The sequence below is a fragment of the Saccopteryx leptura genome, chromosome 7 (genome assembly GCF_036850995.1).
Source record: "Saccopteryx leptura isolate mSacLep1 chromosome 7, mSacLep1_pri_phased_curated, whole genome shotgun sequence".
NCBI lineage: Eukaryota > Metazoa > Chordata > Mammalia > Chiroptera > Emballonuridae > Saccopteryx > Saccopteryx leptura.
Window position 1 is genome coordinate 37,445,748 of NC_089509.1, and position 15,164 is coordinate 37,460,911.

At 43.3% G+C, this 15,164-nt stretch overlaps 1 protein-coding gene across 4 annotated transcripts in view; it reads right to left on the reverse strand.

The window, feature by feature from the left end:
* The window catches only part of STAM2 (signal transducing adaptor molecule 2), a 61,662-nt gene that overhangs the window by 16,715 nt on the left and 29,783 nt on the right, over nucleotides 1-15,164 (reverse strand). For all 4 annotated transcript variants that reach the window (XM_066345416.1, XM_066345415.1, XM_066345419.1 and 1 more), the window contains 2 exons: nucleotides 7,532-7,601; nucleotides 6,780-6,966 (listed from right to left, as the gene is read on the reverse strand). In XM_066345416.1, the coding sequence (XP_066201513.1) occupies nucleotides 6,780-6,966; nucleotides 7,532-7,601 (257 nt within the window). The remainder of the gene's footprint in view (nucleotides 1-6,779; nucleotides 6,967-7,531; nucleotides 7,602-15,164) is intronic.

A 15,164-nucleotide genomic window follows, 5' to 3' on the forward strand; every position in this document is an offset into this window, starting at 1 on the left:
GAAAAATGATGCAAGCGTAAGAGACATAAACTACCTTCAACAAATTGATTATTCAGCTAACATTTATGAAAGCCCACCAAGGAGGGGCAAGTGACATTAGTGTAAGCACTGAAGTTAAAAAGGTGACTAAGAATCAGTACCTAACCTCAAGAAATTTAAACTCTAGTATAGTATTTTTCAACTTTACCAACCTCTCCTACCAACTAAGAACATGTTACATTGCTTTACCTTAAGGGGTTTCTTTTCTCCTTCCCTCTTCCTCCCACCCAGGGAAGGGCTGACCCTCTTCAGAACCAACTCAACTAGCAGGAGAGACATGTGAGAAGTAATTACAATACAATATGAGAAATGCTATCATTTATATTCAGGGAGCTATAGCAGCACCAAGACAGACCTTCTAGTTTAATGGTAAAGGCAGAGAAAGGTTTAAAGGCTTCTCAGAGGATATAAAATCTGGCATGGGTTTGAAGGTTTAAACAGGCACTCTTCAGGAGGAAAAGGAAATGAGGGATGGAAATAAAATGCACTTCTCCATTATGTATGGATAAGCAAGAAAATAAAAGTACAAAGAAATAAAAATACTTTGCACACTGAGGTAATCAAAAAAATTTACCTGGTGTCATTTTAGGTCTCTGTCTTCTTAATTAAAACAATGTATTTGCTGGCCCTGGCTCAGTGGTAGAGCGTCGGCCCAGTGTGTAGAAGTTCTGGGTTCGATTCCTGGTCCGGGAACACAAGAGAAGCACCCATCTGCTTCTCCACCCTTCCCCCTCTCCTTCCTCTCTGTCTCTCTCTTCCCCTCCCGCAGCCAAGGCTCCACTGGAGCAAAAGTTGGCCCGGGCTCTGAGGGCAGCTCCATGGCCTAAGCCTAAGGCGGTAGAAGGGCTCCAGCAACAATGGAGCAACGCCACAGATGGGCAGAGCATCGCCCCCTGGTGGGCATGCTGGGTGGATCCTGGTCAGGCACATGTGGGAGTCTGTCTGACTGCCTCCCCACTTCTAACTTTGGAAAAATACCCCCCCCCAATGTATTTGCTAACTTTTACAACAATGACTGAAGCTAAGTAATGCCTTTTATGAATATGATAATCATGTGAGAAGAGTGCTATTTCTACCACAAATATATAAATAGGAAACCTGGTCATCTTGAGGAGGTCCTTTTCTTTTTTTTTTTTTTCTTTCTTTTTTTTTTCTGAAGCTGGAAACGGGGAGAGACAGTCAGACAGACTCCCGCATGCGCCCAACCGGGATCCACCCGGCACGCCCACCAAGGGCGACGCTCTGCCCACCAGGGGGCGATGCTCTGCCCCTCCGGGGCGTCGCTCTGCCGTTGCTCTGCCGCAACCAGAGCCACTCTAGCGCCTGGGGCAGAGGCCAAGGAGCCATCCCCAGCGCCCGGGCCATCTTTGCTCCAATGGAGCCTTGGCTGCAGGAGGGGAAGAGAGAGACAAAGAGGAAGGAGGGGGAGGGGGTGGAGAAGCAAATGGGCGCTTCTCCTATGTGCCCTGGCCGGGAATCGAACCTGGGTCCCCTGCATGCCAGGCCGACGCTCTACCGCTGAGCCAACCGGCCAGGGCCAGGAGGTCCTTTTCTTATATTACCTGTTTTATTTTTTAATCTGGGAAACCTATCCTTCTAAATCCCAGCTCCCTTGCTAACAATCTTCCTTGCAAGTAAAGTTCCTTTTCTTTTCTAAATTCATTTGCTTCTTTAACAGGGCTTTCCAGGCAGAGAGAACCAAATGTACAATACCACAAAAGTCTAATCACAACATGACATTTTTGGAACTGCAAGAATTCCACTTAATTATTTAAAATGGTACATAGAGAACAAAAATAGGAGTGGTGAGATAAAGCTAAACATGGAGAAAGTAAAAAGCTTTTTTGCTATACTGTTAATAAGAAATATGTGCCTTTTCTATCACCTCCATGTTTCTTAATGTTACATACAAGAATGCTGTATTTTCAAGGGACTTTTCCAAGTTCTACATGTGAAATTTTTAATTTTATGCTTTCATTTTCCCCAGCAATATAAATACAATGAATATAGTCATATTCTGGGTCATCTAGATAAGTGGTTTTCAACCTTTTTACACTTGGAGAGTGCTGAAATTTGGAGAATTATTTCAGAGACCACCAAGGCAAAAAATCACTCTGAGCACAAACAAATTTGACTAAGATCACTGGGTCTATAATCTTCGTAACATCAGGATGGCTAACTCTTGCAGATCGGCAGGCAATTTCTGGCAAACCGGTCCTCAGACTGGCAATAGAAAACCACTGATCTAGACCTCCTTTTAACCTAAGAATGCCACTTAACTTTAGTCACCAAGTTTACCTCTGTGTTTAAAATCTTGCAATGATAACCAATCACTCAGAGTGACAACAGTAACTTATACATGTTGATGAGCATGTCTATGGAAATTAAGTCTGCGTTAAATAATCTTTAAAATGAGGGCAATTTTAAAAAAAATACATTTCATTCATCACATTCAACTTGAGTTCTTTTAGCAGTTACAAAGAAAAAAGTTCCTTTTTACAAGCTGATAAGTCTCAACTGAAAATATTTTTGCATAAATCTAAGTTATTTAATGAACTTGTGCTTTATTAGACATCAGTGAAAGCAGTACATGCAGCACAATAACAGAACCCTTCAGTCACTGCAAGCCTGTAGACCAGCGGTTCTCAACCTGTGGGTCGCGACCCGGCGGGGGTTGAACAACCAAAACACAAGGGTCACCTAAAGCCATCGGATGTATTGTATAATAAATATGTATTTTCTGATGGCTTTAGGCGACCCCTGTGTTTTGGTCGTTCGACCCCCGCCGGGGTCATGACCCACAGGTTGAGAACCGCTGCTGTAGACTCTAATAGGTATTGCATGCCGCACAAACACCAACTGACATCAAGGGATACAACATATATGAAGAACTCAAGAGAGGTACAAAAGAAAAACTCAGGCCATGGCTAGTTGGCTCAGTGGCCTGGTGTGTGTAAGTCCCAGGTTCAATTCCCAGTCAGGGCACACAAGAGAAGAAACCATCTGTTTCTCCACCCCTCCCACCCTTCTCCCTTCTCTTTCCCTCTCTCTCCCCCTCCTGCAGCAATGACTCAATTGATTCAAGCACATTGGCCACAGGCACTGAGGACAGAGCTCCTTGGAGCCTGCACCTCAAGTGATCAAAATAGCTCAGTTGCAAACATGGTGCCAGATGGGCAGAGAATAGGCCCCAGACTGGGGTCACTGGGTGGATACTGGTCAGGGTGTATGCATGAGTCTATCTCCTAAGAAATAAAAAAAGAAAGAGAAAGAAAGAAAAGGAAAGGAAAAGAAAAGAAAGAAAACGAAAAGGAGAAAGAGGGAGAGGGAGAGAGAGAGAAAAGAGGGCGAGGGGAGGGGAGGGGAGGGGAGGGGAGGGGAGGGGAGGGGAGGGGAGGGGAGGGGAGGGGAGGGGAGGGGAGGGGAGGGGGCCCTGGCCAGTTGGTTCAGTGATAGAGCATCACCCAGTGTGTGGATGTCCCAGGTTGGATTCCCAGTCAGGGCACACAGGAGAAGCGCCCATCTGTTTCTCTACCTCTCCCCATCTTGCTTCTCTTTCTCTTCCCCTCCTACAATCATGGCTCAATTTGAGCAAGTTGGCCCTGGACACTAAGAAAAACTCCATGGCCTGACCAGGCGGTGGCGCAGTGGATAGAGCGTCGGACTGGGATGCAGAAGACCCAGGTTCGAGACCCCGAGGTCACCAGCTTGAGCACGGGCTCATCTGGTTTGAGCAAAAGCCTACCAGCTTGGACCCAAGGTCGCTGGCTCCAACAAGGGGCTACTCGGTCTGCTGAAGGCCCGCGGTCAAGGCACATATGAGAAAGCAATCAATGAACAACTAAGGTGTTGCAACGCGCAATGAAAAACTAATGACTGATGCTTCTCATCTCTCTCCGTTCCTGTTTGTCCCTGTCTATCCCTCTTTCTGACTCATTCTCTGTCTCTGAAAAAAAAAAAAAAAGAAAGAAAGGCTCCATGGCCTCCACCTCAGGCACTAAGAAGAGCTTGGTTGCTAAGCAATGAAGCAATGCCCCAGATGGGCAAAGCATCGCCCCTAGTGGGCTTGCTGTGTAGATCCTGGTCAGAGCACATGTGGGAGTCTGTCTCTGCCTCCCCTCCTCTCACTGAAAATAAATGGAATGGAATTGGAGGAGTGAAATGGAGAAAGGGAATGGAGAAAGAGGAAGGAGAAGGGGAAGAAGGGGAAGAGGAAGGGGAAGGGGGAGGGGGAAGGGGAAGGGGAAGGGAAGGGGGAGGGGAAAAGGGAAAGGGAAGGGGAAGGGGAAGGGAGAAAACTCAGGGACTCAGTTATCACAACACAGGGTAATAAAGACCTGCTGGGACAGTGATGACGTACCTGTGCCAGTCATCAGTACTGTATTTACCTCATGAGCAGCAATTTACTTTAGAAAAATTTCTTATTACATAAAAGTAATGCTCAAAATTTGAACCTCAGAGCAACTACTATTTAGTTTTCATATATTTTATAAATGTGTTTAATATAATTGTATAAGAGTATCAGAAGTGTAAAGCTAGGTTATTTTGTGAATATTCTAAGTAAAACCACTCAGAAGCCTGACCTCTCAGACATTACCTCTTCACCTTCATAGCTATTTATTCTCCTCTCCTTCAGGGGTCATGTGCTCCATTCCAAATGCTGATTTTTTAAAAGGCAAAAAACTTCTGTGAACACAGGATTATCTTGACTGCCTAAGAGACTTTCGTTTTCCTATTACCAATTATTGCAAATTTTTTCCTGTCCTGTCAAAATCAAAATTCACCTGAAATGGAATCTGGATAAGCCTTTTCTTTCCCAGACGCCCGCACCGCAGGCGAACCTGCTCCCCTCTGGACACCAACATGCCTCTTTTATGCCATTCACATTCCACATTCCACACAATCACCTGTACAGTAATGTTAACTTCCTTTCTTTATTCTAGGTTTTAGAAGAATAGAACTGTGTCCTCATTCCTTTTTTATTATAAACAGAGCCCATTATATGTTTCTCAATATTTACCGATGCACAGTAAAACCATTTTTGTGTATTTATCCATTTAACCCTTTGAGTAGTACAAACGTTCTTGTACGTCCTTGTGCCTCCTGACCACCCAGAGTACCACCGTACATGGGTAAGGCAACATTAAAAAGAGGCCAATGTATGTTCTTCTTGTTTCCATAAACTGGTTATCAAACAAACACATGATTTTAGGTTAATAAAAGTGTAACTGGAACTAATTTCATTTTTTAAAAAAACTCAACTCCGGGGGTCAGCGAGCATGAAAATAACTCACTACTTAAAGGGTTAAAATATCCTAGACCAACTATCCTTACTAAGCTATTTATAATGCACACCAATGCATTTGCAATCTTTAAAAAAAAATTTTCTTTTTACATTTTTTTATTCATTTTTAGAAAGAGAGGAAAGGGAGGGAGGAAGAGAGGAAGGGAAAGAAGGAGGGAGGGAAAGGAGGAAGGAGGGAAAGGAGGAGGGAGGGAGAGAGGGAGGGAGGGAGGGAGGGAGGGAGGGAGAGAGGGAGGGAGGGAGGGAAGGAGGGAGGGAGGGAAGGAGGGAGGGAGGGAGGGAAGGAGGGAGGGAGGGAAGGAGGGAGGGAGGGAGAGAGGGAGAGAGGGAGAGAGGGAGGGAGGGAGGGAGAGAGGGAGAGAGAGAGAGGGAGGGAGGGAGGGAGAGAGGGAGGGAGGGAGGGAAGGAGGGAGGGAGGGAGGGAAGGAGGGAGGGAGGGAGGGAAGGAGGTAAGAGGGCAAGAGCAAGAAGCATCAACTTTCATATGTGCCTTGGCCAGGCAAGCCCAGGGTTTTGAACCAGCAAATTCAGGATTCCAGGCTGATGCTTTATTTACTGTGCCACCACAGGTCAGGCTAATCAACTTCTTCTAAAAGTAAAGACTAAACTTAGGCCTGACTGGGTGGTGGCACAGTGGATAGAGCATCAGACTGGGATGCGGAGGACCTAGGTTTGAGACCCCGAGGTCGCCAGCTTGAGCACGGGCTCATCTGGTTTGAACAAAAGCCCGCCAGCTTGGACCCGAGGTCGCTGGCTCGAGCAAGGGGTTACTCCATTTGCTGTAGCCCCACAGTCAAGGCACATATGAGAAAGCAATCAATGAACAACTAAGGTGTCACAACGAAAAACTAATGATTGATGCTTCTCATCTCTCTCCGTTCCTGTCTGTCTGTCCCTATCTATCCCTCTCTCTGACTCTATGTCACTGTAAAAAAAAAAAAGACTAAACTTAGGCCCAATATTGATAAATCTATTCTTCATTACAACTTAAATGATAGAGAAGTTGTGAGGGACAGCTGAGTATCGAATTGGTTTTTAAAATTGAATTAGGGAGGAGCCAAGCATAGCTTTTGGTTGCTTTGATCAAAGGTAATACAGCTATTATTTCTTCCTAAAATTGATTTGCCAGTAATTTTGGATTTCAAATTCCCAATGTAAATGAATTCAGATGACTCAATATTTGTTTCCCAACTGTGATAATCAACAACCATCATTTAATACATCTTTTATACAAAATAGAAAGTAAAACAAAACTTGACAATGAAAATCACGTTACAGAGTCTAACTTTTTTTAGTTTTATTTTAGAAAAAAGTAATTAAGATATGAAAAAGTTCTATGATACACCAAAGTCATAGAGCTGCATATCCAAGATTCTAAATTAAGGATATTATCCTTAACTTCAAAATATTCTAGAAAGAAAGATTTAAAACATACCTGTCATCCAAAACAATAATAATTTCACCATGTTTAAAGGTAAGTTCATTGTCCTCAACGGCTTCAAAATCATATAAAGCTCTCACTTTTCTTGCACCTTTATTATTTAACTGAACTTCGGCAGAAGGATATAAGGATTTTGTTTCTGTGTGCTGTTGCTTCTGCTCTTGCAAGGATAATTCAATAGCTAGTATGAAAAATTAAAATGCAAAAAAAGGTGGCCTGAATTAATTCTGATTTTTAAAAGTTTAAGAGAAAATATTAGGTAATATAATAATAAGAACAAATCAAGTGAGTATTTTATTTGTCCAATTAGAATCCAAGCAGTTAACTTTCTTGAGGGGCAGAAAATCATGACATTTTTAAAAATAAAGGTTTTGCTCATTCCTGATTATAACAGTCTGTCATATACAGCAGCTATTATTTCTATAGCAAACAGCTTGTGACATTATAATATGGGTAGCTTTCCATACAGAAGTCTGAACATATACTTCTGTGCTTGACTCATAACTTTATTATTAAAGAAAGGTGAAATGTAAGCTCTCCAAAAGTAGGACATTAAATACATATTATTGACAAAGATAATGTATTAATATTAATCTTATGTCAATTATTTTCCTTACTTTTCAGACCCAACTAGTGACTAGATTTGAAGTAAAATACTAGAAGTGTAGCCAGTTTTATTATAATTTTTCTTTCAATAAATTGTTCTGTTTCCAGTAACACTAAGTTACATGTATTTGATGACTTACCTTTAGCTATGTCTTCATCTTCTTTGTGTTTGTTTGATGACGTACCATTCTTGGCAGAAGCTGAGACAGTCTGTAAATGTACAAAATGGGTACAAGACTTAGCAGGATGATCACTTACAAAGCTTTCTAATGTGTAATCGCTGACTTATACACCTGAAACTAATAATGTATGTCGACTGTAACTGAAAAATTTAAAAATGATTAAAAAAAGAAAAAAACTCAATTACCCTTCCAAAGAAAACAGTTCTCTAATTACTCATGTTAATTTAAAATAAAACTGATATTAACTGGTGAATTTCATTTGAAAGTGCTCTTTTTTTTACATTTTTAATTTATTGTGTTGACATGGTTTCAAGTGTCCCCCTCCATAGAACACACCCTATCGACTGCCCCCCGCCCCATGCAAAGTCTCTTTCCATCCCCATTTCACCCCCTGTCCTCCCGTCCCGACCTCTACCCCCCACTGCAAAGTCTCTTTCCATCCCCATTTCACCCCCTGTCCTCCCGTCCCGACCTCTATCCCCCACTGCAAAGTCTCTTTCCATCCCCATTTCACCCCTCGTCCTCCCTTCCCGACCTCTATCCCCACTTTCCCTCTGGGACTTGCTACCCTGCTGGCTGTACCTATGTGTTATATATATATCATCTGGCTAATCCCTTCACACCTCTTTGATCCTGTGCCCTCTTCCCCTTCCCTCTGACAGCTATTCCTTGCAACCCTGATTCTATTTCTATTTTATTCCTCAGTAAAGTTCTTTACATCAGAATTTTCAAGAAAACATAAACTCAAAAACATGAACTGGCTTATATATTGCATAAGTCTTAGTATCTGACACAGAACTCGGCATACAGAAAGTACTTAAATAAGAATCTGACTTCCGGTTAAGATGACGGCAGAGGTAAATGCAGTACTCAAATCCTCCCACAACCACATCAAAATTTCAATTAAACTATAAAACAACCATCATTTATGCCTGACCAGGCGATGGCGCAGTGGATAGAGCGTCAGACTGGGATGCAGAGGACCCAGGTTCGAGACCCCGAGGTCGCCAGCTTGAGCGTGGGCTCATCTGGTTTGAGCAAAAAAGCCCACCAACTTGAACCCAAGGTCGCTGGCTCCAGCAAGGTGTTACTCGGTCTGCTGAAGGCCCGCGGTCAAGGCACATATGAGAAAGCAATCAATGAACAACTAGGGTGTTGCAATGCGCAATGAAAAACTAATGATTGATGCTTCTCATCTCTCTCCGTTCCTGTCTGTCTGTCCCTATCTATCCCTCTCTCTGACTTACTCTCTGTCTCTGTAAAAATAAATAAAAAATATATATATAAAACAACCATCATTTAGAACTGCCTGAAATGTGGTTGAATAAAGTCCTACAACTACGAATTTAAAAAAGAAGCCACATGGAGACTGGTAGGAGAGGCTGAGCCATGGAACGGGCTTGTCCCACACCCACATGCGGAAGGATACCTTGGCTCTGGAGGGTTCTCCCCAGACCAGGACCCCTAGTCCACAGTTTCAGAGCCAGGAAGAGAGGTCCCCATGACTCCTGGCTGTAAGCCAGTGGGAATCGTGGCTGAGCGAGACAGAGCTGCTGCAGCCCAGGCAGCTCTTAAAAGACCCAGGCATGAACTTCCTCAGACTCACTCCCTCTGACCTCCAGCACTGGGGAAGCAGCGTGAAAGGAACCAGAGATATACAGGGAGAATCTGGTTTGTTAGGCATCAGGGCAAGAGCTGGGGAGGGCACCTTTCCGTCAGACAAAGTGCTGGCAGAGGCCACTGGTCCCTTCTGAGACCCATAAAGCTGGCTGGTGAGTGCCTATCTGAGTCTCTATCAACCTGCTCACACTGTTCCCCTGCCCAGGTGATCCCCTGAGACTCAGCCCCACCCAACTTGTGGGCCCACCCAAGCTGTGGCCTTTCCATACAAAGGGCCTATCTTGCCTTATGCTTTGGACTTTTCTAAAATCTCTCAAACAAGCAGCAACTGGCCTCTGCATAGCCTACCTATACCTCTTGCTAAGTGGCCCCAGACCCGGCACTAGCAGCATCTGGCCTTGGTTCACAGTGCGGCCTCTCCTGGCACCTCCAAGCCCAGTACAAGTAGTAGCCATGTGAATATCACCATGTAGCTCATGCTGGATGGCCCCAGGTAGGGCACAGGAAGTGGCTGACCTTGCATCTGCCGGAAGGTCCCAGAGCCAGCATACCTGGTGGACAGCTTCAGACCACTCCAGAGTACATCCCTAACATCTCTACAAATGACACGCTTGAACGGCGAACTCAGTGAGCACCCAAGTTCCACTGAAGCAAGTCCTACTTTGTAGGGTCAACTCCTGAACAGCACCTCTTCTGCTCTAGTGGCAACCAGCCTTCAAACCTGATCAGCCTGGGCATCGTCCCTCCCAGTGATGGCTCACCTACAACAGCATAGTTCACACAACCCACACAGGAACACACCTGCAACACCATCTCAGGTGACTGGGGAGGCTATGCCACTGGGCCCTAAAGGACGTCTACTAGACAAAGCCACTCTCCAAGTTTGGGAGACATAGCTGTTCTACCTAATACATAGAAACAAACACAGGGAAGCAGCCAGAATGCAGAGACAAAGAAATATGTCCCAAATAAAAGAACAGAAAACTTTCGATAGACTAGAACTAAACAAAATGGAGGCAAACAATCTATCAAGAGAGTTCAAAACACTGGTAATAAGGATGCTAAAGGAACTTAGAACATCAACAAAGTGATAAGCATAAAAAAGGATATAGAGGCCCTAGCTGGTTGGTTCAGTAGTAGAGCATCGGCCCAGCATGTGGAAGTCCCAGGTTTGATTCCCAGTCAGGGCACACAAGAGAAGCACCCATCTGCTTCTCCACCCCCCCTCTTGCTTCTTCTCTCTTTGTTTCTCTGTCTTCCCCTCCCGCAGCCATGGCTCGATTGGAGTGAATTGGCCTCCAGTGCTGAGGATGGCTTCATGGCCTCACCTCAGGCGTTAAGAAGAACTCAGTTGCTGAGCAACAGAGCAATGCCCCAGATGGGCAGAGCATCACTCCCTAGTGGGCTCGCTAGGTGGATCCCAGTCAGGGCGCACGAGAGAGTCTGTCTCTCTGCCTCCCTTCCTCTCACTGAATAAAAAACTAAAAAGAAAAGAAAACCTATTTAAAAAACTGACAGAAGCAGTAGAGTGTCGGCTCGGCATGTGGATGTCCTGAGTTCGATTCCTAGCCAGAGCACATAAGAGAAGTGCCTATCTGCTTCTCTACCCTTCCTTCTCTCCTTTCTCTCTATCTCTTTCTTCCCCTCCTGCAGTCAAGGCTTCATTGGAGCAAAGTTGGCCTGGGCGCTGAGGACGGCTCCATGGCCTCCTCCTCCTCAGGCGCTAGAATGGCTACAGTTGCAACTGAGCAACGCCCCAGATGGGCAGAGCATCACCCCCTTGTGGGCATGCCGAGTGGATCCCGGTTGGGCGCATGTGGGAGTCTGTCTGCCTCCCTGCTTCCCACTTCAGAAAAAAATAAAAAATAAAAAATTTAAAATATAAAAAAAATGACAGAAAATTTCCCTAACCTGGTGAAGGAAATAAAACATACAAGTCTAAGAAGTGCAAAATCCCAAAAAAGATGAACCCAAAGAAGCCCATACACATCACAATTAGATTAAAGATAAAAGACAGACTGTTAAAAGCAGCAAGGGAAAAGCAGTTAGTTAACTACAAGGGAGCTCCCATAAGACTGTCAGCTGATTTCTCAACAGAAACTTTGTAAGCCAGAAGGAAGTGGCAAGAAATACCCAGTAATGAAAAGCAAGGACCTAAAACCAAGTTAATCTACTCAGCAAAGTTATTTAAAATCAAAGGACAGATAAAGAGCTTCCCAGACAAGGAAAAACTGAAGGAGTTCATCACCACCAAACCAGTAATACATGAAATGTTAAAGAGTCTTCTTTAAAAATAATAAGTAAAGATAAAAAATATGAACAACAGCCTGACCAGGTGGAGGGGGGGTGCACAGGATGAAGCATCAGCCTGGGATGCTGAGGACCCAGGTTCAAAATCCCAAGGTTGCCGCATGAGCATGGGCTCACCCACATGTGCATGGAGTCGCCGATTTGAGTGCCGAATCATAAGACATGACCGCATGGTCACTGGCTTGAGCCCAAAGGTTGCTGGCTTGAGCAAGGGGTCACTGGCTCGGCTGGAGCCTCCTGGTCAAGGCACATATGAGAAAGCAATCAATGAACAACTAAGGTGCCAGAACTTTGAGTTGATGCTTCTCATCGCTCTACCTTCCTGTCTGTCTGTCCCTGTCTGTTGATCTCACTCTCTCTCAAAAAACCCCCCAAAAAACCCCACAATAAAATGGCAATAAATACATATCTAGCAACAATTGAATCTAAAACACAAAATAAATGAACAAGCAGAATAGAAACAAGTTCGTAGATACAGAGACCATTTTGACAGTTGCCAGGTACAAGGGGTGTTGAAGGGATGGGTAAAAAAGATGGAGGCAACAACACACAATGGAGAAAAGAAAGCCTCTTCAATAAATGGTGCTGGGAAAACTGGAAAGCCACATGCAAAATAATGAAACTGGACTACAGTTTGTCCCCCTGTACAAAAATTAACTCAAAATGGATCAAAGATCTAAACATAAGACCTGAAACAATTAAGTACATAGAAGAAGACATAGGTACTCAACTCATGGACCTGGGTTTTTAAAAAAAAATTTTTTTAATTTATTCATTTTTTAGAGAGGAGAGAGGAAGGGGGAGAGAGAGACAGAGAGAGAAGGTGGGGAGGAGCAGGAAGCATCAACTCCCATATGTGCCTTGGCCAGGTAAGCCCAGGGTCTTGAACCCGCGACCTCAGCATTTCCAGGTCGATGCTTTATCCACTGCGCCACCACAGGTCAGGCTGGACCTGGGTTTTAAAGAGCATTTTATGAATTTGACTCCACAGGCAAGAGAAGTGAAGGCAAAAATTAATGAATGGGACTACATCAGACTAAGAAGTTTTTGCTCAGAAAGAGAAACTGATAACAAAATAAACAGAAAGCCAACTAAATGGGAAATGATATTTTCAAACAACAGCTCAGATAAGGGCCTAATATCCAAAATATACAAAGAACTCATAAAACTCAACAACAAACAAACAAACAATCCAATAAAAAAATGGGAAGAGGATATGAACAGACACTTCTCCCAGGAAGAAATACAAATGGCCAACAGATATATGAAAAGATGCTCATCTTCTTTAGCTATTAGAGAAATGCAAATCAAAACTGCAATGAAATACCACCTCACACCTGTTCGATTAGCTATTAGCAAGACAGGTAATAGCAAATGTTGGAGAGGCTGTGGAGAAAAAGGAACCCTCATCCACTGTTGGTGGGAATGTAAAGTAGTACAACCATTATGGAAGAAAGTATGGTGGTTCCTCAAAAAACTGAAAATAGAATTATCTTATGACCCAGCAATCCCTCTACTGGGTATATACCCCAAAAACTCAGAAACGTTGATACGTAAAGACACATGCAGCCCCATGTTTATTGCAGCATTGTTCACAGTGGCCAGGACATGGAAACAACCAAAAAGCCCGTCAATAGATGACTGGATAAAGAAGATGTGGCACATATACACTATGGAATACTACTCAGCCATAAGAAATGATGACATCAGAACATTTACAGCAAAATGGTGGGATCTTGATAACATGATACGAAGCAAAATAAGTAAATCAGAAAAAACCAGGAACTGCATTATTCCATATGTAGGTGGGACATAAAAGTGAAAATAAGAGACATTGATAAGAGTGTGGTGGTTACGGGGGGGAGGGGGGAATGGGAGAGGGAAAGGGGGAGGGGGAGGGGCACAAAGAAAACAAGATAGAAGGTGACAGAGGACAATCTGACTCTGGGTGATGGGTATGCAACATAATTGAACGACAAGATAACCTGGACTTGTTATCTTTGAATATATGTATCCTGATTTATTGATGTCACCCCATTAAAAAAATAAAATTATTATAAAAAAAAAAAAAGATGGAGGGATTAGGAAGTATAATTTAGTTGTTACAGAATAGTCATTGGGATATAAATTACAGCATAGGGAATGTAGTCAATATGAATGGTGTCAGATGAGTATGAGACTTATCAGGATGATCGATCACTTAAGTTATATAATGTCTAATCATTGGTTTGTACACCTGACACTATTATAATACTGTATGTCAACTGTACTTGAAAAACAAAAAGTGATTCAAGAAAAAGTAATATTAAAAGAATCTTTCCTGATTGCACTTCCTTATCTAAACTGTCCAGTATCTGCTGATGGGTTGTTTGTTTTAATGTTTACTTTATTGACTTTAGAAAGAGTGAGTGAGTCAGAGACTTGTCTAATTTCCTTTTCCTCCTGAAGAGTATCTGCTTAAACCAGGGGTCGGGAACCTATGGCTCGCGAGCCAGATGTGGCTCTTTTGATGGCTACATCTGACTCGCAGACAAATCTTAAATTAAAAAATAATAACGTTAAAAATATAAAACATTCTCATGTATTACAATCCAATTCCTACTGCTCATGTTCATGGCTGCGGGTGGCTGGAGCCAATCACAGCTGTCCTCTGGGACAACACCAAATTTTTATTGGATAATGAGTAACGTACACGGGTTGTTGTGAGGTCAGGAAGTAAACTTCCCTCCTTTTAATCAAGTAGTCAGCTAGCTAATTACAGAAACCCTTTTGACGAAGAAGATGGCTAAAAGAAAAAAAGATGAGGAGTATAGTACTTTATAGCAAGAATGGACAGAGGAATTCGCCTTTGTGGAGAGAGCATGTTCTGCAGTGTTTCTAATAAGCAATGATAAAATTGCATTGATGAAACGGTCAAATATAAAGTGGCACTTGACACACACCATACTATATATATTTGCATTGAAATATCCAGTGGGGGACAGCAGGAAGAAAGCATGTCAAGAGCTACTGTGCAGAGTGCAAGCTAGTCAGCAGCAACTCCGTGCTTGGACCCAACAAGGTGACTGGAATTCGGCTAGCTTTGCTGGTGCTTTAGCAATTGTGAGAAACGGAAAGCCATTCACAGATGGGGAGTATGCCAAAACATTCATGCTTCATGTTGCCAATTAACTTTTGACGACTTTTCAGATAAAGACAAGATAATCAAACGAATAAAAGACATGCCTCTGTTGGCAAGAACTGTTCACAATCGTACCATCATGATGGCAAATCAAATTGAGGCAACACAAGTGAAGGACAGAAATGCAGCACCATTCTTTTCTCTCGCTTTGGATGAGTCAACAGACGTAAGCCATTTATCCTAGTTCAGCAAGATTGCAAGGTATGCTGTCGGTGACACACTACCTGAGGAAAGTCTTGCTGTTTTGCCTATGAAAGAGACAACAAGCGGGGAGGATGTATTCAAGTCTTTCACTGAGTTCGCTAAAGAAAAAAATCTACCGATGGATAAACTTTTTTCGGTGTGTACTGATGGTGCTCCGTGCATGGTGGGGAAAAGCAGAGGATTCATAGCGCTTCTTCGTGAACATGAAAAGAGACCCATCCTAAGTTTTCACTGCATCCTACATCAGGAGGAGCTGTGTGCTCAGATGTGTGGCGA